General features: G+C 42.4%; 1 protein-coding gene and 1 long non-coding RNA gene across 7 annotated transcripts in view; one reads left to right on the top strand and one right to left on the bottom strand.

The window, feature by feature from the left end:
* The window catches only part of LOC140849832 (uncharacterized), a 61852-nt gene that overhangs the window by 4320 nt on the left and 30801 nt on the right, over positions 1-26731 (top strand). The window lies entirely within an intron of this gene.
* TPK1 (thiamin pyrophosphokinase 1) overlaps positions 23957-26731 on the bottom strand; it is a 355980-nt gene continuing 353205 nt past the window's right edge. For all 6 annotated transcript variants that reach the window (XM_073238288.1, XM_073238285.1, XM_073238283.1 and 3 more), the window contains one exon: positions 23957-24883. In XM_073238288.1, coding sequence (XP_073094389.1) covers positions 24765-24883 — 119 coding nt within the window. In that variant the 3' untranslated portion in view covers positions 23957-24764. The remainder of the gene's footprint in view (positions 24884-26731) is intronic.

The following is a 26731-nucleotide window of genomic DNA, read 5'->3' as shown; positions in this document are numbered from 1 at the left end:
TTGTTATCTCTTGCCGGGATGGTTGCAGTAGCCTTCTAAGTTGTTCAACAGCATCCTCCTTGGCTGACTCTGTTCTGTTCCATGAGATGGACCCTCAAAGAACTGTTCTCAGGATCAGTAAGACAATCCATTCTATAAGCTTAGCATCATATTTTGGGCAAGACCTCTGCTAATGCATGGAATTAAGACTGCCACACTACAGCGCCCTGCAGCGGTAGCTACTTTATATTTTCAAAAAGGTAGAAAAAAAAAGAAAATGCTTATAAAAATCAATTTTGGGAAAAATTCATTTCGTCTTTTGAGGACTGTGGACGACAGGCAGGGTCGTGCAGCGAGGGAAGCGACCGCAGCACTGGTTCTAAGAGAATCTCGGGTACGGAGCCTGTTCCCGCACGCAGGGACAGGGCAGCTCAGTGACTAGCTCCCCATTCCTCGGCTCGTCCCTAGGGCAGTCGCGAACTAAGTGTGGCGGCATTGGCCTCACCTGGGGCCTTCGCTACGTCTTTACTGTCTCCAGAATGGTATCCGACATGGGCGCCCCCGTCAACAGAGGAAAGTAGCCATGCCAGCTGCGCAAGTAGTAACCACCCCCGCGCGGCGCGCAGAGTAGAGGCCCTTAGCGTACCTTTCTTTATTGCATCTTGTGCTTGGGTTCATATAGCTTCTTGGATTTGTGCATCCATATTTTACATCAAATTGGGAGATTTTTCATCCAGACAATATGCTGGGGTAATTGTAGGGCTCAGTTCATTTATTTCCCTTTTCTCAGGAATGACTATTCTGCACTGGCTGTTGTCCAATGTCTCAAAATCACTGTTTCATATGCTGTGTATAGTTTTTAGTTGTTTAAGATGGCACATAAATCTCATGTCTGTTCCTCTACATTGGCTGGAAGTGGAAACTCACATAAACTACTTTGTAAACTTCACATAGCTCTCCACTACCTACAGGGTAAAGTTTAAACGCCTTAGTTTAGCCTAGGCAGTCCTTTTCAAGGTGACATCCTGACGACCCTTATGCCCCACTCTATCCACTTTTAGTAATCCGAAACAATTTGCCAAATCTTGATTATAAACTTTTTCATCCTCAGTACTTGTCTCTGTCCAGGAAGACCTTCTTCCAGTGTATTCCCCCATCTGACCAAATCTACTTATTTTTTAAGATCCAGCTAAGTTATCAATTCCTCTGTTAAACTTTTCCAGACCTCAGTGTCGCTTGCTGTGTTCCTGAAGCACTCAGAACATGCCTCTGGTATGCACTTAAGTCACTTTTATGGAGTTTATTGGCTTGACTTTTCCACCTGACTGAAGTCTAATCTCCTTGAGGGTAATAACCTCTGCATCCAATTCACATTTTCATCCCTCAGCCTAGTCCAGTACTTTACATGTAGTAGGTTTTTGGCAAATGTTTGCTTAATGAATGAATGTCTTGTCACAGTGTAGAAACTTGCTTTCTGAAGATAGGATTGGCTTGCTTATTTGAGAAGCTTGGGAATGATAAATCAGCAGAGCTCATGAGACTTGGACTAGCATAGCTGCCATTGTCTAGCAGGTGTTCCATATTGTGTTAATCAGCTAGGATACTGATCAGGTGCTGGTTCCATTCTAGGACATTATGCCATCATTAACACAATTCATCGCCAATAGATGTTTTTCTTTCTCTCACAGATGGTGGAGTTCTATGAGAAGTGAGTGCAGGAATGGTTATTCCTTGAGAGTCCCTTGGAGTTAATACAATAATTTTCAAAGCATCAGCTTAAACTCTGAGAAATAATTGGAATCAGGGTCCTTCTAGCCTGATTGAAGGCCACTCACTGACTCACAGACTTAGGACCCAGCCTCTAAACTGCCTTGGACATGTACAATCAGGATCATGTATATTTGAGATTCAAGGTTCTTGTCTGTTCTTGAAAGCTGACAATCTGGGAAAGAGCAAACATTTTGGAAGCGTACCTCCACCACCAAACAGGTGTGTCACTAAATAAAGCAAAGTACTCCAGGACAATTAAAAAAAACCCTGAGTTTGCTTATTTGCACGAGACAAGAGAAGACACACTGCTGAAGAAATTCACTGACAGTTAATGGCAGGAGGTGGGGGGCAGTGTGGGGCAGGGGAGGGAAACGGTGGAAGTGGGACCAAAGGGCTTTATCCACTCCAACGGGGGCTTCAAGGTGTTGATGTTAAGTAATGACTGAAAACTTCCTCTTTGAACAGGATAAACAAACAGGACAAGTCCATGAGTGTATACATGATTGACTGAAACAAGTCCATGTGTCAGAAAACAGTCTACAGTTCAGTCCCCATCAGGGTCTGACATATCAGATTACCCAACATTCTAAGTCCTTTATCAGCTTGTGATGGTGGTTTGATGAAAGTTCATGGTTGTGTAACAATTTTAACCTGATTGGAAGCAGTTTTGGTGAAATTCAGCATTCAATTTTGATCTCTCCTAGGCATGTGCAGCTTATAAATGAGAGACTTTCCTTTTATAGGTGTGCTAATGTGATTTATCACTTACAGAATTTGTGGGTTGGGGTGGGGCATACCTGATTTAGCTTGGAGAAGGGGATAGCATGGGCTCTATGTTGGTGGGGGAAAGTAAATGATGTTACAAATCTAAGACGGTCAACACATGAAACTTATCATATGCTAAAGAAAAGAACTTGGGCTTTGGAGTAAGGAGAGCTTGGTTTTTGCAATTGATAAAGTCACCTAAGTCTCAGGGTTTTTTTTCATGTAAAACCGATAACACTACCAGTTTCATATCAGTTAATCGGAAGGTGAAATGAAAGAATGTATGTAAAGCAACTTCCAAAGTGGCCTGCCTGCTCCTTACAGGATGAACAGTGACTAGGTGATGGCTTTCCTCCCCTGCACATGCCACCCACATGTGAATGCCTCCAGTGCCCTCCATCTACTTCTGAACTCGCCTCTGCCTGAGCGTGGCCCTCTTGGGCTTGCCCCCTCTTTCTCACACAATTCTCCTTTTATTTCTCTCTTCTCTCTTTATCTAATATTTGTAGGACCTTTTTTATATTCTTCATTAATAAGTTAGATTACAGCTTTGGTACAGCACCACTCTTTGTCATGAAGTTCTAAATGCTTATTATGAGACATTGAGCTGCTTTTGGGAAAGGCAAATAGTGCAACTCTAAAGGGGTTTCAGATTTAGGAACTTCAGAGAACCAGCAACTTAAATGCCTAGAACCAGTGAGTATGTCTCCCTTCATCCTTCATCACAAATACAGGGTCCTATATGGTCTATAGTATAATCCTAATTTTAGTTCAACAGCAAAAACCATCTACAACAGGGCTCAGAACACTCTGGAACACTTGATATTCATTAAGCAAGGCTGGTCTGTCATTCTTTCTGGTCATAGGAGAAAACAGTCAAAGTATGGGGACCCCAGGAGACAGGAATTCGTGGAATGACAATGGACAAATGTCCAAGTTCCTATAGAACAAGGTAGAGAACTGGGTGCCTTGTTTTAGCAGAAGAAATGGTGTGCTTTTGAAAAGTTATACCACTGCTGACTTACTAGCCCTGAAACCTGAGGGGAGCTGTCAGTTTTCTCCAGTCCTCTCTTACAAATCTAGTTGAAAATTTTCCTTAATGCAACTGGAAGAATTTTTCTGGAGGAATGATGGAAGTACCTGGCAGGTAGTGACTCAGAATGACTGCACTGTTGCTTTATACCTTTAGGCAGGCTTGAAACTCCAATGCTGATCATTGTTTGTATGGAAAGGGACAGACGTGGAGAGTGTGAGCCTTATCATGGGGGAAAAGAAGATTGCAAAGTAGACAGGACGGCTTAGGGTAGAATCAGTTATGCTGCAATAATCAAAAGAATACAAAAATCCTGAAACCCCAGGGCTTTGACACAGCAAGGCTCATTCGTTCCTCACCCTGCTCTCCCAGCACCGGTCGGCGGGGCATTCTGCCCCATTCGCTCAGGCCCACGTCATAGGGAAGCAGCTCTTGTTCCTCAGACCTGCCCGCAGAAGTGAGGGCCTTCCAACTGCCTCAGCTTGGAATCAACCCCATCCTTCTGCTCGTATTTTGTTATCCTGAACTAGTCACAGGGCCCTGATGAATTGAAGGGCACTGGGAAAGGTGTGAGAAAATGGACTATTTAGAGGAACATTATTGTGTCTGACTTAGCCTGCTCTTTTGTCACCAAATATCTACCTGCTTCCCTCTTCTCAATTTCTACAGTCTAAAAATTCCTTTTGATCAAAGCATGTGGCACCGACTGCAGGGTCACTGAGAGCTGTGCAGTAGTCACTTTACCCGGTAAGGGCCTGGCTCTCTAAGGAGGCAACTTATCTGCTACCCGCCTAACTAGCACACGATGGCAGGACGTGAACGGGTTGACGGTGACAAAGCATATTTGGTGAGGCCAAGAACGGGAGGTCTGGACAGTCACGCTTCCTCATGGCCTCTTCTCAGTGGAAAGAGCCGCTTCCCTTCCACCCTCTGGCCTTTCCCTGCCGTCTGAGAGGGGTCTCAGATTTCTAAACATGTCTCCCACTGCGTGATTAATCCAATTCCTCCAGTTTCTCTAAGAATGTCTATCCACCTGTTTGCAGTGTTAATCCCCTTTTCTCCATTGATTTCCTCTCTTCTACGTGGATGCACTTTATTGTTGTTTATTAAGAACATTCTTTGTATAAAGCATGACGGTGGGGCTGCAGGGGAGCACCAATGAAGGGGTCCTTGATTCTTGGGGGTGCTCATAATTTCATGGAAGTGGGTTGGAAAGAGAGGCTGGAAGTTAACTTTTTGAACTATTAGTCTGTATTCTGCTCACTGCCCTTTTTCTTCTTTCATATTTCAGACAGGTGAGTAAGCCCTTCACACTCCCTTGACCCAAGAATTCTTACAGGGCAGAAAGCCAAAGAAAGCTGCTTGACATAGACTGTAAGTCAGAGAGTAAAGGGTGTGAGAGGGTCTGGTGGGGAGAGAGTGGCAAGGAGGAGGTGCCTTGGACAGGAGCAGGCAGGGAGGTGCCCATCCGGGAAGGGGTGTGGGGGGGACCCAGGTGCTGCTTTGGCAACATCCCTGCGAGGAGGAAGGACCAAACGGGCGCTGGCTTAGTTTGTGTCTCAGGAGGCCCCGGGCACTGCCACTCCCCGTATTTCACTTTTTCCAAGGCTCAGTCTTTCCTTTCTTTCTTCCCACCTCCCTCACACATTCCCAGGGCACACGCAATGGGGAGTGACTGATGGCTCTTACTCTGGTGGCACCAACAGTCTACTAGGGACACGGTTATAATAAGCGGAGATAATTCTTAAAATACAAGTGGGGTCAAAGCACTCCGGGAGGACCAAGAAGGAAATGGCCAGCCCGCACAGACCCGTTTCTTGCATTTCCTCACGAAATTCCCCCCTAATTTCTGTGGTGCTGTGTTGTCCTGAATCCTCTCAAGCAGTCCTTTAGCTCTGCGCTCTGAGCGTGCCATCGTGGCCTCAGTATCTCTGCATTTTTTTCTCTGCAAAACCTGGAGGAATTACTTTTGTTGTCCAAATCTTATAAACTTAGCCAAAAAATGAATTTACTGAAAAATGTGTTAGTAGCTCATAGATTCAGGGGGAGGCTGGAAAGTCATACTTGGAAAATGGCACAGCAGAAGTCAGGTTCCCCCCGAAGAAGAATGTGAGTCGGATGCTGCCAGGGCCGCCTCCACGTTCGGGAGGCGGCTGCTGTGCATCAGCCCTGAACTCTGAATCTTTGAGTTCCCCCTCTCAGGCTCAAAGCCCTGAGCAGAAGCATCTAAGTGGCCAGGACTGGATGCATCCTCACACTCCCGCCGCTAGAGGGCAGGGGAGTCACATCCGGCTTCCAGGCTCCTGCAGGGAGAAGTGGGCCCTGTTTCCACCAAAACCCACGGAGTAGGGCTCTTCCCAAATGGAGGGTGTGGAGGCTGAACACGTAGACAAACAACGTCCCTTCCAAGTGTCATCACCTGCCTGTGTTTCATCAGCAAGGTCAGGTGCATCCCAGACCTGTAACTGTGCTGTCAGCCTTTCACCCCTTGGCAGCCCGCCTTTCCAGTTGCATGCAGAGCCTTCCTCTGGGGTGCTTACGTGGGCTGGGCACGTCACCGTCTTCCCTTCTCACACTACTCTTTCTTCACGGGTCACCTGGGAAACTGGCTAAAATGCAGATTGCCTAAATTCACTTCCCTCCCTCCACAATTCTGCTTTCGTGCTTCTGGGGAAGGGCCTAGGAATCTCCAGTTCTCAGTCGGTGGCCCCTGTGATTCTCATACTGGTAATGGCTGTTCCTTTTGAGAAGCAGGGTTCTCAGGTGTTACAAACTTGTCAACTTTTTCTCAAATTTCTCAAATCTTCCCTTTGTTTTCCCCAGACAATTTCCCCTTGTTATCGCAAAGACTGTTTTCAAGCCACATCTTTCTCCATTATTGGCTTTTTTATCTGTCCCACCATCGCTAGGTACAACTTCCAGGCATCTCTGCTTATTCCGTGGTGCGTAACACCAGGGAGAGAGAGAATTGCCTGTCCTTTCCCCTCCCCTTGAGATTTGGCTGTGCTTCCACAAACTGGGTTCTGTGTGACTGTTCTGCGTGACCCAATAGTAGACACATGGAAAGACAAACTGATTGGAATGGAGGCTGGCGGTGAACAGTGGGTATGTGATGTGAAACTGATCTGAATCCCCATAATCATAAACAGTAACTGTCTGGGCTTCTGTTTCTGCAGCCCAACAGGCCTTCTGGAAGGCATATCTGCACAGGTCACATCACAGGTCAAACTGGTCCTCAAAGCGACCTTCTGGCCCTGCTGGAGAGATGTTCTGTAAACTGCACGTTGAGCATGCCCTGCAGTGGGGATTTCCTCTCTCATCTGGGCATACTGATCGAGCTTTTATGATTGCCTTTAGACATATCCCTTTTCAAATTTAATGGTGTGTTCAAAGGTTTGTTTTGTACCATGGAGCTATCCATACAAAATTATTCAAAGGATTCCTCCCTTATTTACTACCCTGGCACAAGTAACCTAGCTTCACTTCCTCTCTTCCCAGTAAGCAAGGGGTTAGAATAAGGAGGCTGCCTCCTTCTAGCCTGGCAGGTTTTTATTAGGCATATTATACAATTTTCTTTTGTCTGATACTTTATATATTGTTATGGTTTTATGGCTTTTCTCACCTTGAAGTTTTCTTTATAGATTTTAATTTAAAAGTTGAACAGGGAGATCTCAATTTCCTTGATTCTTTAACCTCTGCGTTAGAAGATGGTTGTAGTAAATCATTAGAGGCAAAGAGGTGAGAAAGTGCCATTTGTTCTAGGAGCATTCTACATCATAAATTTGACCTTAGACTTACAAGAATGCTAAACACGGAAAGAGAAGCATACGTGATCTCTACTTCTGACCTTGAGTAGGGAATAGACTGTCTTATGCAGCCTGTAAGGAACACACAGAATCACTCCCCCCTTGTGTCTTATAGTAAAGCACTGTACTTCCTGATCAAATCAAGACTAGCAGTGCAACCAAGAGCTTAGGTCAAAAGCCAAATGAGCATGGACTTACCCCGAGTGCTAACAATTTATTTAGTAACTGTGGCACATACGGATCTAGGTTCACACACTCAGATATGTGACAAATATCACCTTTCTTCAAGCTCTTTAAGTCATTCTAATTTTGATGCTATACATCTACCACTCCAGGCTGCCAAGAAATTCAGTGTGTCATTATCAGGGCTTCTCCACGGTTCTAGACATTATACAGTGGAAACTACCTGGTTTTCTGTCCTCTGTCTATAGAAGTTATTGCTGAGACCTCTGTGTCCTTGTCTGCACATTCCCTGAGGCCTGACACTCTCTGCAGGGGAGGAAGGAGTCTCTGGCAAACGGTAGGAGTGGCCCTGCCTCCATAACAGGAGAACACCATCCTTCTCCCTGAGGTCCCGCAGCTTCCCTCCCACAGTCCAGCCCCTCAGCTCAGGGACAGCCTTTCGGTCTCAGGTGACACACCTTCCTGTCTGCTTCTCTAATCCACTCTGGCTCCCCCTGCAACCTTTGTTCTTGGAGTGAATTTTTAGTAACCAAAATTCACCTTTCCTTGAGGACAGGGGGGACAAGGGCTCAGAAAGTGAGGGGAATGTTTGCTGCCTATCTATGTAGTGTAGGAAAGAAATAGGGAAGTTGGGTATTAGAAGTCTCCCATGCTAACACCTGGGCATTTGCTTAGTTGTATAAATAACATATAAGCAAAGTATACACAACTACACTATGTGTGCAATTCAGTTCTCATTCCTTCTTTTCAGGAACTGGCTCTGACTGTACCTCAGACATCCTGTTAAGCACTGAAGCCACACTAGTCCTTGCCACCACTGGGCAGGGTTGCAGGGCTCCAGGGCGCAATCAGTAAAAACCAATTCTTGCAAATGTGAGAGGGTAGCACCGGAGAAGCATCAGGGAAGGTTCCCCGTCCAAAAACAGTGGAGGGGGATGAAATGATGGGGAATTTGCCCAATGAATGAGCTATAAGAGTAACTGTGGGAGAAGAGACCTAAGGAATGAATGTGGGCCCAGCACCGGGGACGCAAACCAAGATAAATAATGTGGCCTCTGCCCCTGAAGGACTTTACAGTTTGGTGAGGAAATAAATGAAGTGAGGCAGAGCTCAGTCGCAGTTCCGCCTGGAAGCAGCCAGCGTCAGCGTTCCCAGAAGGAAAGCTGGCTTTGAGCACCGCGGAGCCCTTACGAGCTAACACCCTGGTAGACCCGATGGTCACGTCCTTCAGGGCCGGAGAACAGATGTCTTCCGAAGCAGCAGGGTGTCCTAGGTGGAGAAACACTTTAGAATCCTCTTCCTTGCAGCCTCGCTTCGTGGCAAAATGTCACACCTGAGTTTGGGAGAAAGCATCCGATACCATAGTATCATTTGCATTGTTGATATGGACCCTCTCCCAGACAATGACCTTTCCATGGGGTCAAACCCAGCTAAGCAGACATAGGCTCGTCCATATGTAGTTTGATCTTCAGGCTATTTGCCTCTCATAGATCACGGCAGTTATGTTGACAATGTACATGCTGCGTGGTTGTATCATGAGGTACCATTGCTCTTTAGAAAACAGTGATACCTGATCAATCTGGAAGAACAATTTATTCAAGTACTAATCTGTATTTCAGTATCACTTCTGTAAACAGATCTGACAGAATGGAAGCTGTTTTTCCTTTGTGGACAACTCCACCACCCCACTCCCGTACACACACTACTCCTACACAGCAAGCAGAAGTTATAATTCAAGACCAGGGATGGGTGTGGAAGGTTTGTCCTGCTTTGTGCCCTCAAATTGCTGAATTACGGCAGCAGGAGGAGAAAGGTAAGGGCTCTGAAGAGGCTGAACTGGCCCAAACTGGAAGGTAGCTTACTTGTAATGACAAAGTGGGTGAGTTCCTCCACCCTTTATTGTGTGTACGTCTGTGTGTGTGCACGTATGTGTGATTGTAATCTTTGAATGGTAAGAAGCCTAATTTCATGGAAGCAGTACATCTCAGTTGGTTATCAAAGCTCTGTCGGATGGTACTGTGTGGATGCTAGAGGCAGGGGTAGGAGATGAACTCAGAGCTGTGACCGTCACACTTACCGTGAAGGGTTTCTAGGCCCAGGCTTGGTGTAATGGAATGGCACCATGCACCCGGAATGGATGACGTGGGCTTAGACAATACACATCTCAGCAGCAAGCCGGATTGAAGACTCTCATGCTCCAAACATTACTGGGTTTGACTTTCTCAGTGTGCTGGTGTGTGAAAAGCCCAGAATCAGATTTAATTTGATTTAAGTGTTATCATCTCCTATGACCTAAAGAAAATAATCTATGAAGAAGTTGTAAGATTCCTACAAGGGTATATTAAGATAAAAAAGCAAAGTTCTGGTGTGAGTTCTAGGAATAGCTTTAGCTTTTTGATAGTGCTATGGAATAGAATGGCGCTGACCAATAGAACTTTCTGTGGCAATGCACAGCTACACTGTCCAATACTGTAGCCACTAACCATGTGTGGTTATTTACATTTAAGTTATAATTGTTAAAATTAACCAAAATAAAAAATTTAGTTCCTCAGTCACAGTAGCTACATTTTAAGTGCTCTATAGATAAACGCAGCTACCATCCTGAACAGCTCTGGAATCAAGAATCTTGTTTATACATGATTCATCTAGTCGGGATGTGGGAAATGGTTTTCAACACTTGTGCTAACTCTGCTTGATTAAAATATGGGGCTGGGAAGGACTAGAGACCACATTTAGGTACACTGAGGAAGAATGTGATCCCTGCTAACGTGAGTGGAGGAATGAGGTACACTGTGCACTTCTCGATTATTTAGCGTTTCTTATTTAACACTTTTCTCACATTAGACTGGGTATGTTGAGCAAATGCTTCAAACCACTCAGTTCCAAGGTAGTCCTATTGCCATCCGTTTGGATCAGCTGGATCCAGGAGACATTTATTTCCATTCTCCATAAAGGATGGGAATAGTAAGCCCCTTGCTGCATTCCCCCAAATCTCACACACACCACACTACAGATGATCAGTAAACTTGTCTGTTCTGTCCTCTACAGACTTACGTCTGGGATCCTTGGCAAAGACTCAGGGAGGTGAGAGTGGGGCAGGCAAACTTTGGCTAAAAGAAGTAAATGAGGAAGGTAAGAACCACTTTCTTTCCTTGTCCCCTGATGGAATTCACATATTTTTTCCAACTGAGAACAATGACAACATCAGAGGTGATATGTCGCCACAGATTATCACCCCCACTTCTTTGCCCACATTGAAACTGTGGTTGATTTGTCTAGCCATCATACATCACAGCTTTTTGGAGGGAGTATATATATTGGTCTCTTGCTGTTAGTATTTCTGTAGTTTGCTCAAGGACTTTGGGGAAGGATGTATTTATTTTTGTGGAAAAGAAGTTCCTTTTTATTACGTCATTCCTTTTATTGTGCATGAGTCTCGTTTCCCTAGCAGACATGAACTTCTCACAGTCAGGGACCATGCCTTTGCATCGTGGGATCTAGCAAGCTGGCTGACAGAAGCCAGCATGTGATGTACTGTTTGTTGAACCGGAGTGCCCGGATGTACCAGAAAGCCTTGTATTTAAGACAGCTTCACTGCTCCACCATCTGAATTTCCCAACCTCAGTGGTTAAATGAAGATTATCAGGGACATGGACCCAGTTCTAGGTGGACTGCCAGTCACTACCCCAGAGCAGCTGTTTCATCCCTGGCACTTTCTCAGTAGCCCCATCCCTGCTTTCTCAGTGCTGCACCATTAGGGCACTCATCACAGGCTAGGTGGCGCTCTTGAGCTGAGTTGAAAATATTCAGGCTACTTGGCCAAGACAAAAATGGAAACTCTTGTCCTCTCTGTCTCTATAGGATATGCCTACATACTGTAGATTTTAGTAAGGCTTGGCTGCCACTTGGTGGAGGAACTTCTCCAAATGTGCATTTCAGCACTGAACAAGTAAGTAAGATACAGGTGTCATTAATTAAATGTAGATTTGGATGCCTGGAAAAATATTTTGAAAGAGTTTGGTTGCCTTAGGGGGAATTAAAGGCTTACATGAGTAGAACTGTGTTCAGCATATGCATGTGGAGTTCAGGGTATGTATACAGCGTTTGACTCTCTGCAAATAGGAACTTAAGGGCCAGCCAGCACCAGCATCCTCTAGGGTTGCTTCCAGCTCTGGGGTTGTGCCTAGCTCTGCAGAGCAACATTGAGGCCAGAATCATTAGGGTTCTTACTGGCAGCCGGAGCTTGAATAGAATCCTACCAATTCCATCCAGATGTCGATCTCCCAGAAACCACCCACTCACAGAACAAAGCTCATAGGACAAACCTGAGCAGGAAAGAATCCTCATGCTCCTTTATCGGCCCGCAGCTCTGTAAGGGCGGAGCATGTAAAAGGCAGAATGGAGAAGCAGACAAGGTACATATTGCATGCGAGGCACACGACAGATTCTCCTTAACTGGACTTCATCCTTACCAACACCTAAAAAGGCCATACAAGCCCTGGGAAATGACCCGTTTGCCTTTCACTTCTGGAACCACCTAGGTTGTAAGAAACACACCTTGATGAAGTAGAATGATGAATAGTGTACTGGGGCAAATTTATACTCCTTCCCGTATTTCCCTGGCCCCATTTTTCTGAGGCCACTGGCTTCTTGGCCCAGAGAGTCCCGCCACCACTGTTCCTTCACCCGACATCACTGTCCCCTTGCTCCCCGCCCAGATGTAAGGCTGGGTTCTATGGGTCTGTCAAGTCAGGAGCCCATCCCCCGGAGAGGCCAAGGCAGACTTGAGTGAAATGCCTGGGATTCAGCTTCCCTAGTGGCTACTTGGAAAGTGGCAAATCTAGAAGCATGAGGGGTAGGGACTAGGGTGTAGGCTGAGGAAGTAGCTTGTGCAAAGGCCTTGAGAGAGCAGGAGAGTTCAGAGAGCTGGAAGCGGTCAGTGTAGCAGGGGCGTGAAGAGTAGACAGGACAGAGAGGCAGGGGGCAGACGATCTGGGGCCTTAGCCTGAGCGCCCCACTGAGCCGTGCACAGAAGCATTATACAGGCGGGTTTGCATGTTAAGGTCTCTCTGGTATCACTGTAGACATGTGCTCAGAGGGGGACAACATTTGATGAAGGGAGACAGGAGAGGAGACGGTTGGTGGAATGGAGGCTGGGGCCGACAGTGGCACTAGGTGGTGGCAGTTGCCTCACAGTCAGGAGGCCAGAGATCCCATGCTGGCTCTGTCACTAACTTGGGGTCAGTCATTCAGGCTTCCTGGTGCTTTGAGTCGGGAGTTAAAGCTACTTGATTCCTAGTCTTCTTTTGAGAATTAAATGAACACATTTGCTAAATAATTGATGCTTCAGGAATACTGTTTGGGGGGAAGGGTGTGAGGAAGGAGTGGGCAGCTATGACTGGCACAGCTGTCATGCCATTAAGCACGGCCACCACGTATCTCTACTAAAGCAGGACTTAGCTTTCCGTATGAAAGGTGACACAGCTGATTTACCTGGACATAAGGAAGCTTATCTTTAAATATTCTCTCCACTGGGTTAAGGATAGAGCCAGAGGTATTTCTGGTAATAGAAATGTCAACACCAAATGGCTGGCAGGCCACTTGAAACAGCAGCATCGAGGGGTGCCAGCTGGCCTTTGCGGCACACTGGCTGGGCATGTATTAAAACACAGGCTGATAGACATTGTAATTAACAATCCTGGAGTGATGGTTCAAACAGGAAAAGCAGGTGATGGATTTGAAATGCAATTTGAGCTTAATCATTTGGGTGAGGTTATTTCATAGTTGACTAATTTAGCAAACCATTTTTAAAGGGTGCTAATTAAAAATTGCCTGAGGTGATCAATTTGCTGCCAGAACTACAGAAAAATGGGCATGGAAGGGTTTCAGTTCAGCTGGTTACTGAATAAGGCATAAGACTTGATTTCTATGTCAGGGGAATGTTTCAAATAGGGATATTTTCATGTGGGGCATGTCTTTTCATTTAGGGGAGGAGTTATTGAAAGACTAGACTGACATCATATCTTCTGTGGTTTCTTTTTTGCATCATTAATTATGCCTCGTGTCATTCAGGCAAATTCATTTTTCCACACTGGGCTGAGGAGCCTTGGGGACCTGGTTTGTAGCCACTTAGTTGTATGATACAGTGCCAAAGCCCGAAACCCAAGCACATGGTTATGGTGTCTATTTCAATCACAAGAGTCCTGTGGTTTAGTTACAGTATTTAACGAAGCTCCGAGGGTGGCTGGGGGCAATTCTTCTCGATGCTTTTCCGTTTTCCCTTGAATATTACAAACATCAGCTGTCTCCGGGAAATCTCAGGAAGGATCAGACCACAAGTCCCAAGGGGACAGGCACCATGTCTGTCTTTCATGCTCAGTTCCCAGCACTGAACATGGTTAAGTTCCCAGTCAGCACCTGGCGAATGAAGGAACTCCTTATATGCCAGGTGTTGCTCAAGAGGCCGGGGTACAGCAGTGAACAAAATAAAAATCCCTGGCCTTTGGGAGATTACATTCTAGCAGGAGGATGAGAGATAACAATAAGTAAACTACAGGTTAGGCTAGGAGGTGATAAATTCTTTGGAAAAAAACAAAATCACAGCAAAGAGGGACTGAAAGTCCCAGGAACAGGGGTAGGAGGGTTGGGATAGTGCGTGTATTTCTTTATTAAATATCGTGCTCCAGGGAGGCCTTGTTGAGAAGGTGAGATTTCAGAGATGATTTGAAAATGGCAAGGGTTCTAGCCAGGCGGATACTTGGGGAGGAGAACTGCAGGCAGCGGGAACAGCTGCAGCAGAGGCCCTGAAGCAGGAGCGTGACTTGGTGCGCTTGGGGAAAAGCCGGGAGGCCCAAGATGCTTGCTCGGGGCAGACGGGGAGGATGAAATGACAGTGCGCTGGGTCATCAGTGGCATTCTGGTCCATTGTAAGGACTTAGGCTTCTTTCCTAAGCCACTGCCAGATTCTGAGTGGAGAAATGACATGATTGGACATGGCCACTCAACAGTGTGAGGAGGAGGACAAATTAGAAGTAGAGCCCATTAGGGTGACTGCAGTGATGCAGATGAGAGAGAACAGTAGCTTGGACAAGAGGATAATGGCTGCACGGTGAGAAGCAGTCAGATTCTAAATACATTTTGAAAGTAGAGCTAGCAACTGTTATCAGCAGAGGAACAACAATGACTCAAGGATTTGGGCTTGAATAACTGGAAGGATGCTATTGCCATCAGCTGAGATGGGGAAGGCAGCAGCGTCCTTTCACATGCAGTGTCCTTTTTTACTCTTAAAATTACCTATTACTATAAAGATCTCATCAACAATTTTTTCACTGGACGCATAGAAGTCCATCTTCTACTGTTATGCTAACTGTTGTGTTAATACTTGAAGGCAATGCTCACCAGCATCCAATGGGTTAGAAAAAAGAAGCAAGCTTCCCTGTTTTCCGTCTCGTCTCCTTTCTCCATCTCCTTCACTGAGAGTGAATGTCCCATTTTTGCCCTCTACATGGTCTCCACTCCCGTCCTACCCTGCCCAGCCCCACTTCTGTCCCTTTCTCTTTTGTCTCATTCATTTCATTTCAGTTCAGAGTAAGCCTGTGAGCGTGTCACCGTACCTGTGTCTACCTTGCGGTAGGGACTCAAATTTGTGCTTAAGGACAGCACTATGTCCATTTGCAATATCCCATTAACTGGACTTGCTGCTTTATTCAAAGTTAACTCATTGTTATGATGAGGCAGCACAGGGTTAGTCTCTTGCCTGGACTTCGGGAATCTCATGGAGTCAGGGAAACCCACTTCCATCTACATGCTTTCATCTACATTCTTACTTAGGCCAAACACTTCAGCGGCATCAAAAAAGCCTAGGGACTTGACAAGCAGATGGAATAACAGATGTTCAGTGAGGCCATGAGAATACATCTGTAAAACACACAAAGTTAAGATTACTTCCAATGATTTTAGCTAAGCAACACAAATCTAGAAAGCAGTATATATCGTCTCCCTCGATCTTCATGTAGGTATAAAATCTTGGATTTCCTGGGGAGTTCACAACATAAAATCTTGGGGATTAATTTAGACGCTCATTGCCACAAGTGTTTGTCCAGCCTTGGGTTACACGCCAGACGGATGAAGTCCATTCTGGGCTTGTTGGAGGGCAAATGGTGAGGCCCTTCTTTTTCACTCTAAGACAAAACGTGCCTGCCTAAAGCCGACAAAAGGCCCTCGTCTATGAACTGTTTTGAGGAGGCTGGAACATGAATAAATGGAAGCCAGTATCTTGGGGCTTCTGCAACTCTGAACTCTTTGTAGTCAATCCATTCATCCCATCCCCTTTGACTGTTAATAGTATATACTTGATTTTTAAGCTATGGAGCTTCAGTTCTTATAAATCACAGCCTACCCAAGAGAAAGGTTAAATCTTAGAGCAACTTGTAGAAAGCTATTTGTTCCCCAAAGCAGTAATGAGTAACAATAGCATCGATGTATTTATACGGATAGACAATTACTAGCAACATCTAGAGAAGGAATTAGGAAAACGGCTTGCACATTCACTTCTTAAAATTTGGAGCAATTTTTTCTTTTCGTGGAACTTTTTTCTCCCCCAAAAAATCTCTGTCCGACCACCATTTAGCCTTAAAAAGTATATTCTCACTTCTTCATGATTTAATCTCTGACTTTTTCCTCATGAAACTCATTGCTCAGTGCCACTAGCATACAAATACTCAAACTCACCATGTAGCTAATTCCTTGCAGTGGAATTGAATAAAAACTTGGCTTAAAAGGTCAACTTTAAAATATGCCTAATAAATTCACGGACTAAAAGCCATCCCAACGACTTTTCGCACCATCTCTCCGCAGCTCATTATTCACGTAGGCCACCCTGAATTTTAAGCAGGGCAACTAAAAGAGCAGAATGCATAGACCACAGGGGCCCAGGAGTTTTTTTTTCATGAATAATGAATGAAAGACAGAGTGAAAAAGCATTTCTTAAATTAGTGAAATTGATGTAGTAGAGAAAGAACAGATGGTTTCTTAGTATTTTCCGTATTAGAAAAAGTAAAACCTGTATACTATTCTGAGAAATACCTTACTCTCTGTCCTTCATGTATTTGGTCCTATAGCCATGTGTTGAAAGGCCCACCATTTTGAGATGACTGTTTTTCTAATTTTATAACTGATGGTATTATAATTATTGGGGTTATTCAGCAGGTGTGGTAGTACAAAGCATAGGAATGCCTATGTGGGACAGGTGAGTATAAAGTCTTAATATTACCTAGAAAGATTGTTCATGCTTTCTACAAATATATGCTGAGTTTTTTGGATAAGATAGGATTTTTGATAAAAACTAATTCTTTTGTCCCATTTTTGCTTGTTTTTGTGTTGAGGTACATACTATAAAATGCACAAATCTGAGTGTGTAGATTGATGAACAGAGGTGTGTTTACACTCATGTAACCATCGCCCAGATCAAGATATCAAACATTTTCAGTAATTTTCTCCTTCATCTATTTCACCTGTCCTGCCATTTCCCTCCCCTATGGTAACCAACAGTCTGCTCTCTGTGTTTATGTGTCTACTTCAGTTTTGTTTGCTCATTTTTTTTGTTTTTTAGATTCCACTTATAAGTGAAACCATATGGTATTTGTCTTTCTCTGAACTTACTTCCCTTAGCAGAATACCATCTAGGTCCACCCATGTTGTAGCAAATGGTAAGATAGCATTCTTTTTTATAGCTGAGCAATTTCATTGTATATGTGTGCCACATCTGTTTTATCCATTGCTCTATTGATGGACATTTAGGTTGTTTCCATATTCTGGCTATTGAAAATAAAGCTGTGATAAACACAGAAGTGCGTATGTTTTTTCAGATTACTGATTTTGTTTTCTTCAGGTGAATTCCCAGAAATGGAATTGCTGGGTCATATGGTATTTCCATTAGTTTTTTGAGAAACCTCCATACTACTTTCCAGTGGTTGCAAACCCACCAGTAGTGTGTGAGGTTCATTTTTTTCCACAACCTCATTAGTACTTGTTATTTCATGTTGACACTAGCAATTCTGATACTGTGAGGTAGTATCTCATTGTGGTTTTGATTTTCATTTTACTGATGATTGGCATTTCTTGATGTTAAGTATCTTTTCATGTGTCTTTTGGCCATCTGTATGTTTTCCATGGAAAGGTGTCTATTCAGGTCCTCTGCCCATTTTATAATTGGATTATTTATTTTTGGTGTTGAGTTGTATGAGTTATTTACATATTTTGGACATCGGACCCTCATCAGACATATCATTTGCAAATATAACCTCCCATACAGTAGGTTACCCTTTTGTTGATGATTTCCTTTGCTGTGAAGCCTTTTAGTTTGACGTAGTCCCCCTTGTTTATTTTTGCTTTTGTTTCCCTTGCCAGGGGAGACATATCCAGAAAGAATTACTAATACTGATGTTTAAAAGTTTATGGCCTATGTTTTCTTCTAGGAGTTCTATGGTTTCAGGTCTTATATTTAGGTCCTTAATCAATCAATTATGAGATGATTTTTGTGTATTGTGTTAGTGATCCAGGTTCATTTCCTTTCATGTAGCTGTCCAGTTTTCCCAACACCACTTTTTAAAGAGACTGTCTTTTCCCCATTGTGTATATTTTTCCTCTTTTGTCATATATTAACCATATATGCGTGAGTTTATTAATATAACACTATTCTGTTCCATTGTTCTATGTATCTGTTGTCAGTACCATACTGTTTCAATGACTGTAGCTTTGTAGTATAGTTTGAGTCAGGGAACATAATCCCCTGGCTTTGTTCTTTCTCAAGATTACTTGGGCAATTTTTTTTTCCTGTGGCTCCATACAAATTTTAGGATTATTTTTTTCTAGTTCTGTGAAAAATGCCATTGGTACTGAATCTGTAGATTGCTTTAGGCAGTATGGCCATGTGAACAATTTCAATGCTTCCTATCCATGAGCATGGAATAGCTTTCCATTTATTTATATCTTCAATTTCTTTCATCAATGTCTTATTACACTTTCAGAGTACAATTTCTCCCTGAGTGTTTCATTCTTTTTGATGGAATTGTAAATAGAATTGATTTAATTTCTCTGTTAGTTTATTATTGGTATATGGAAACACAACAGATTTTCATATATTAGTATCCTGACACTTTATTGAATTCATTTATTAATTCTAGTAGTTTTTGGTGGAGTCTTTAGGGTTTCCTATATATATATATATCATCTGCAATAGTGACAATTTTACTCTCCCTTACCAATTTGGATGCCTTTTATTTCTTTTTCTTGCCTGATTGCAATGGCCAGGATCCCAGGACTATGTTGAATGAAAGTGGTGAGAGTGGGCCTCTTTGTCTTGTTTCTGATCTTAGAAGAAAAGCTTTCAGCTTTTTGCCATCAGTATGATGTTAGCTATGGGTTTATCATTTATGGTCTTTATTATTTTAAGATATGTTCCCTCTATAATAACTTTGTTGAGAGTTTTTATCATGAATGGATGTTGAATTTTGTCAAATGCTTTCTCAGCATCTATTGAGATGGCCTATGGTTTTTATCCTTCCTTTTGTTAATGTGGCATATCACATTTATCGACTTGTGGATTTTGAACCATCCTTGTATCCCTGGACTATATCTCACTTGGTTGTGGTCAATAATCCATTTGATGTATTTTTGAATTCAGTTTGCAAGTATTTGTTGCAGATTTTTCCATCTATGTTCATTAGGGCTATTTGTAATTTTTTTTTATAGTGTCTTTGTCTGGTTCTGGATACAAGGCAATGCTGGACTTGTAGTATGAATTTGGCTTTCCTTCCTCTTCAATTTTTTGGAAAAATTTGAGAAGAATAGTTATTAACTCTTCTTTAAATGTTTGGTGAAATTCTGTGAAGCCATCTGGTCCTGGAGACTTTTGTTTGTTGGGAATTTTTTGATTACTGTTTCAATTTTGTTACTAGTAATAGGTCTGTTCAGATTTTCTATTTTTTTTCTGGTTCAATCTTGGAAGAATGCATGTTTCTAGGAATTTGTCCATTTCTTCTAGGTTGTCCAATTTGTTGGCATATAATTTTTCATAGTAATCTCATAATTGTATTTTTGTGGTGTCATTTATACATTTTCTTTTCAAATTTGAGTCCTCTGTTTTTCTTGATGTGTCCAGCTGAAGGTTTATCAATTTTATCTTTTCAAAGAATTAGCTCTTTCATTGATCTTTTTTATTTTTTTAAGTCTCTATTTCATTTATTTCTGCTTTGATCTTTATTATTTCTTTCTTTCTATTAACTTTGGGCTTTGTTCTTTTTCTTGTTCCTTTAGGTGTAAGGGTTAGACTGTTTAAGATTTTTCTTGTTTCTTGTGGTAGGCCAATAATATTATAAACTTGCCTCTTAGAACTGCTTTTGCTGCATCCCAAAGACTTTGCAGTGTTGAGTTTCTATTTTAATTTTTCCCCAAATATTTTTTGATTTCCTCTTTCTTTGTTGACCTATTGGTAGTTTAGTACTATGCTGTTTAGCCTCTATGTGTTTGTGTTTATCCCATTTTTTTCTTATAATCAATTTCAAGTTTCATACTTTGGTGGTTTTGATATGATTTCAATTTTCCTAAATTTATTAAGATTTGTTTTGTGGCCTAAATGTGATCTATCCTGGAGAATTTTCCACTTGAAAAAGATTGAGTATTCTGCTGTTTTTGGATGTAATATTCTGTGTCTATCTACTAGGTCCATTTGGTTTAATGTGTCATTCAGAGTCACTGTTTCCTTGTTGATTTTCTGTCTGGATGATCTATCCATTTATGTAAGTAGGGTGTTAAAGGCCTTCAGGCCTTCCCCCCATTATTTTATTAATGCCAATCTCTCCCTTCATGTCTGGTAACAGTTGCTCTGTGTATTTAGGTGCTTCTCTGTGGGTGCATAGATGTTTACAATTGTTTATCTTCTTGCTGCATTGAGTCCTTAATCATTAATCCTTTGTCTCTTTTTACAGTATTTATTTTAAAGTCTATTTTGTCTGTTATAAGTAGTGCTACTCCAGCTTTTTTGGTTTCTTTGCTTCTGTTTGCATGGAGTATCTTTTTTCCATCCTTTCAGTTTTAGTCTGTGTATGTCTTTAGATCTGAAGTGAGTCTCTTACAGGCAGTATAAAGATGGGTCTCTTTTTTTTATCCAGTCCAGTCACCTTAAGTCTTTTGATTGGAGAATTTAGTACATTTACATTTAAAGTAATTATTGATAGGTTTGTACTTATTGCCATTTTGCTAAACATTTTCTGGTTGTTTTGTCATTTTTCTCTGGTCCTTTATTCTCTTGCTCTTTTCCCTTGTGTGTGATGACTCTTTTTTGTATTATGGGTAGATTCCTTTTATTTTCTGTGTATCTATTATTGGATTTTGGTTTGTGGTTACCACGTGGCTTATATATGCCATCTTGCATATAAAGCAGTCTACATTGACATGATAGTCACTGAAGTTCGAACACATTTCTAATAGCACTACATTTTTAACTCCTCCATGTTTTATGCATTTGATGTCTTCAACCCGTTTTATTTAGTGATTACCTTAACTTTTATAAATAGTTGATTTTACTATTTTTGTCTTTTAATCTTTGTGTATATATATATATGTGTGTGTGTATATATATATATAAGAATAAAAATGATTATTACTAAATGGTAAAGATAAAGTGGTAAATTATACTGTCTTCAATTTAGGAAAGAAGTGTACACTAAATTCAGAAGTCTTGTGTGTGCACACACATATTTATTTAAAGAATCCCTTTATGCATTTTACTCCTTGGTGTGGTTTTTCAATCTAGAATAGACTTATGAGTATTTTTCAATTTAGAATAAAATTAGTAGAGTACGTGTGTGTGTGTGTCACAAGACAAAATGCATTTCTAGTGGGTCACAGTCAGTATAGTCAGAAAATTACCGCTCAGACCACTGCCCTTTCGGAGCCTTGGGGGGAGCACTATTTCTTACTGCTTGCTGACTGGGCATATATCATCAGTCTCAATCACATCAGACCCAAGAGCTGCTTTATTTTGATTGTTCTGGTTTGGAAGCTTTGGAAGGCATGGATTGAAGGAGCAGTAAGCAAATCTGTTTAAAATGCATTCCACACATAGAGAAGCATGACCCGAACGCCTGAGGCATCACCTTTAGGAATGCCCGGAATGTCCTGGCCGCTGCCTCCTTGCTCCGAGAGCATGAGTGCAAAGGGCTCTCGTTTCCATCCCAAGAGAAAACTGTGGGCTGCTTAGCAAAAACTAAGCCATGAAGATGTATCACTCTGCCTGACCTATGCCCGAGCACGGTTCACTCCCAATTCTTTGGACCACACACACCACTCAGCACATCTCATATTAACCTGTGACTCCAACCAGAGTTTCAATGCCTGAAGCCGTTTTCAGGTTTTCCCGGCTGTGTGCAGGAAAGAGTGATCATAGCATGTTTCCTCTAATCAGTGATTTAGGTAGCTAGAGCCATTTCTGGGTGACCATCACTAGATTTATAACAGGCATAAATCCAACCCATGTAAAGAAGAAACAGATTGAAGTCGGAAGGGCCAAGGAGCACAGGTTGCTCTCCCAGCAGGGCCCAGCTTCCAGTTTCTCCTTTGGCTACAAGCTGGAGGCCGGGATCCCGAGTGGGCAGGTGCGGGAAGCCCTGCAGAGGCCCAGGACGCTCAGAGCGTGTGGGAGATCGCATCATCTGCAGACTCAGTGTTACCATAAAATAATAAAGGGATACCCATTTGAGCGACACGGTGAGGAAGCACAAAAAGAGGAAAATGGCACTTATGGCTGTTCTGAGGAACAGAACTGGGTGAAATACTTAATTCCTTAGAAATTGGGAAAGATGCCCCATACTTCAAGAGGAACACTTCCACAGGCCGCCCATGGCTGCCGCATGATAAAGCAGGTGGTGTGTGGGATAAGTCTGCATGCTTTATTCCCTGCTTAGTTGAGCTTCAGCAAACTATATTCTTTTTTCTAAGTATCCACTTACGAACACTGTTAAGATTTTCAGAGTAAATAGGGCATGCATTTTTTTTGCAGTAAAATTTTAAAACAATAGACTTATCTCTTTTATATGTTATGAATACATTTCTCGTCATGAATATATAATGGCTACGCTTCAACTTCTAAGTGAGGTAGAAAATAACAAGTGCTGAGAATGCCATGCACTTTACCTTCTGCTCCTTACACTGTCCTACTTTCTTTGGTATGGGTATTGGGGGCAATGGTCTGAAGTCTTGGGTAAACTTTTCTGTGGAGGTTCCAAGTTAAATGAGACAAGGATGCAGCCAGTGCCTGACTCATCTTCCCTTTGTTTCTGCAGTGAATGGGAAGGTGGGCAGTGCATGGACAGAGGCTCTGGGATCTGCCTTGTGCCGAGCACATGCGGAAGGGCCTAGTGCTGAGCCTTGCACTGCCTCCGTGGGCGGGGCTCCCGCCTGTGCTCTCACCACTTCTCCTCTCCCTTCCCCAGGCTTCTTCCTCCATCAGTTTCCTTCAGCTTTTCTACTATGGAAATTCCGCCTGTTACTTCTTTCTTCTCCAACTTAGAAAGATTTTTAAAGCAATCTGCATGCCCTTCCCTTCTAAGGCCCACAAGTCAAATGGGTGCTGTACATAATCCCTATTTAGGTGGGGCAACAGGTCCAGAGAGATCACGTGTTAACACCTGGTACACGTGATCTAGAGTGTGACTCCCACAGAGATTAGAGAAGGGATTCATAATGCTGGGTTGCTCTCTGAGATCAGATGGATGAAGTACTGTAGTTATTATTAACTACCCTTTGGACAAATCATGTTTTTTTTTTGTAACAGAAACATTGACTATGAGAGATGGGTGATAATGAACTACAATTGAGAAAACGGACTCTCGTCTTAAAAACTGACCACAGACATGCACATTGGTGACTAAATATTTGATTTGACCTCCAGGTTTCAATCTCACATATATTTGCATAAATAATGAAAAATGAAGAGGTTCTCCTTACATGGTGGATGGGATGGCAGCTTTTGTTTTGGTTTGCAGGGTAGAAAAGGGTAATATAGGAGAGAGTCATACAATAAAAGAAACATGAATACATTTCAGTGTCCCAGGTGGTCTAGCCCACTGGGGCAGGGACCCTGTGCACTATCTGCCTATCTGCCAAGTGTAAGGGCCTAGAATCAGGGTGGGAAGGAACTCAGGCACTATCTGTGCAGCCCCTTCCATGTTCTAGCTAAGGAGAAGGGGGTTCCAGGGCTCTCTAGGTGAACGTCTGGAATAGGCAAGAATGTGGGCTTTCAGATGTAGGTTTCCTAGCACACAGTGGTCACGTATCCCCATAGATTGTCAAACTCCTTTTCTGGTCATTTGAACAAACTTGTGGTCCATGAACCATAATTTTTTCAGTCTGAGGCATGTCAGAAACAGTTCAACTTTTATGCTTAAGTTTCCTCTGCACAACATTTTCAGTCTAGGGGGCATTATGATGAGGGTGGTTTTGATCTGTCACTCCATGAAAGCATAGCCCCTCACTTTAGAATCTGAGTTTGGGGTGAATATGTCAGGAGGGCTTTCTGAATTGTCATTTATCTTTCAGGCCATTTCTCTTTTCACCAGTAGCTTACATAACTCTGTTTTCAAGTTTAGTAGTTAGATCAGAGATTCTTGATCTATTTTTGAAAGACAATACCAAAGACAGTAATAAGGCCGGGGTGAAATGGTGCAGTCCTAACATCCCAATCTGTATTATATACAGGGTAATACAGATTGGAATCTTTTTTATATTATAAACAGAAATCTAATATTAGACACGCAGAAGTAGCCCTTGGTGTTAAGCATTTAAGGATGGCCAGGAGGAAGGTTATGTGCTGGACTCCAAGGATCCTCAATGGAGCTTTCTCAGCTTCAAAACTAAAAGCAATTTCCTAGGATAAATGGAATGATTGATAACATAAGAACAATCAGTACTAAATGTTAGAGTGAAATGATCCACATTAGCCTTGCAACTGAGTGTAATGGGGCTTGTTTACTTTCTTGACAAATAATGATCTTTCCCCTTCACTGTAAAATTACGTTACCTGGGTCATTTAAACATTAGCATCTTTAAGACTAGTGGGTTTCCCATGGAGAAGTTGAGATTTTTATAAACCGAGATGAAGTATTCTTGTTGAGCAATAAGCATTGGCAAACAGTTAACCGGGGGCACAGCTGTGGATGCCAGCTGCCGGCTCAGTGTTTGATGGCCATGGTCCAGAGCAGGGGATGGTCCGTTTCCACGGTCACAACACCGGATCCGTCGTAGGTGTTGGAAGTACTGACCAGTGTTCCAAAACCGAGCACATCATTTGCTGTTAAGAAAGTAGGAAAAAAATTATTGAGTGAGAGTCAACCTTTCTCCAGCATAGACTTTGCCAGCAGTTACCAAACGGATAACTAGCACGGGCTTTGATATAAGGTATATAAACTGCAAGACTGGTGAAATACGTGAAGTGGGATTGTAAAACGGAAATTTTCTATAACTTGGCTTAACCACTCTTCCTGGAGCTGGTTACTGGTTATTAACCAATTTGGGGTACATACCATCCTCATACAAAATTTCATTACGATTTTGTCTTTTTTTCTTTACTCATTATAAAGCTTAAAGCCATTTCTGTAATGTCCTCCTCCCTTCCTGGCCTGGGTGCAATTATAGTTTTTCCTGATGATGCAGAATTAACATTTCACATCAATTATTAAACTCCATATACAGTTTTAACTTCAAATATGAAGGATATGGGGCAGAAAGCTAATGACTTCAAAAGACATGGAATTTTGGTTATTTTTTTTCCTCATAAATTAAGAAAAGCCAAAATGAAGAAGAGTTAAAAGTTAATAGGAACTCAAAGGTCAAAGCAGACTTCCGACTGCGTGATCTTCAACAAGCTACTAGGGCTCAGCTGTAAAATGAGGGCGAGAGATGAGATAATCCTCTAAACTAATTATCAAACTAAAGGCTTAAGAGCTCAATTATATAATAGGATGTGTCTATTTATAAATGATATAAATATGTCCATAGAAATATGTATTTTTATTTTCTAACAAGTTGACTGAAGTTAATGCCTATGCTCTGGTGACCTCACTTCCTTTTCCCTATGTAAGAGCAGTTCATGCCGTTAACATGACTAAGTTCATGGCTATCCTATAAACATCCCTTGATAATCTGTATTATTTTTTGCTAAAATTGTAAGAGGCAAAAGCTCGACAGCAAATGTATGGAACCCACACTGTCAAAGTCAGAACGCCTCTTTTCCTTCAAAGCATAATTATGAAGTTACCCTGCTTTGAGGGAAATAATTCAATTATAATGCTCAGTTCCCACAAGAGGGAGCCTCTTATCTTTCTGAGGAAATCTTGAAAAGACAGTTTAAAAATTCAGAGGTAGTATTACAGGATAATGTATTACTGGTTAACACAATGACAGCTCATTATTTTCATAGTTGTCAGCACCTTTACTAACGTAAACGCGAAGTTACAAGGGAAAATTATATAGGAATACAGAGTGAACCTTCTGTGAATATTACCCTAACGTATCCTTCGGTATAAGAAGCTTTTGCCTTGTCAGTAATCTGGAATTTTTCTGAGATGAGGTTTCTAAATGATATTAATATGCACGTAAATTAATTTACAAATCCAGACGCTATTACATGGAGAGTGGGCTAGGGTGGTGGTCATGGAGGGGTTCACAGCAAAGTCAACCTGGAATCTGTCAGACAACAAGCGTGGCTCTTGTGAAGGGCAGCCCTGCCTGGCACCAAGGTGCATGGCAGGTGCCTCCTGACATCCAGCCAGGCCTAGGATTCCAGGTTTCTCCCAGTGGCTGACAGGAGAAGGGTTGGGGAGTACTTTGATCACTTTAAACCATTTATTCCTAAAGGCAATTTAGGATGCTTTAATGGGCCTGCCAGCTTTACAGTGGCAACGCCCTAGTGAAGAACAAAGTATGTACAACCCACCTGAATATGGTGCAAAACATTTTAAGAGTGTGGAAACTGACTAGATTAAAATTCCAGTCTTTACCTGGGCTCAAAGGATCAGAGCCCAAAATCATTTCTGTACTTTGGAGTTACATATAAATTCCCTTCTGATTTTCTGAAGGCAGACTCTGGATTTCAGATTATTAGGGGTAGACACATTTTATACATAGGTTTTTCTAAGAC

The sequence above is a fragment of the Manis javanica genome, chromosome 6 (assembly GCF_040802235.1).
Source record: "Manis javanica isolate MJ-LG chromosome 6, MJ_LKY, whole genome shotgun sequence".
Taxonomy (NCBI): domain Eukaryota; kingdom Metazoa; phylum Chordata; class Mammalia; order Pholidota; family Manidae; genus Manis; species Manis javanica.
Note: the sequence above shows the minus strand (reverse complement) of the source record. Positions and strands in the feature narration are given on the sequence as shown.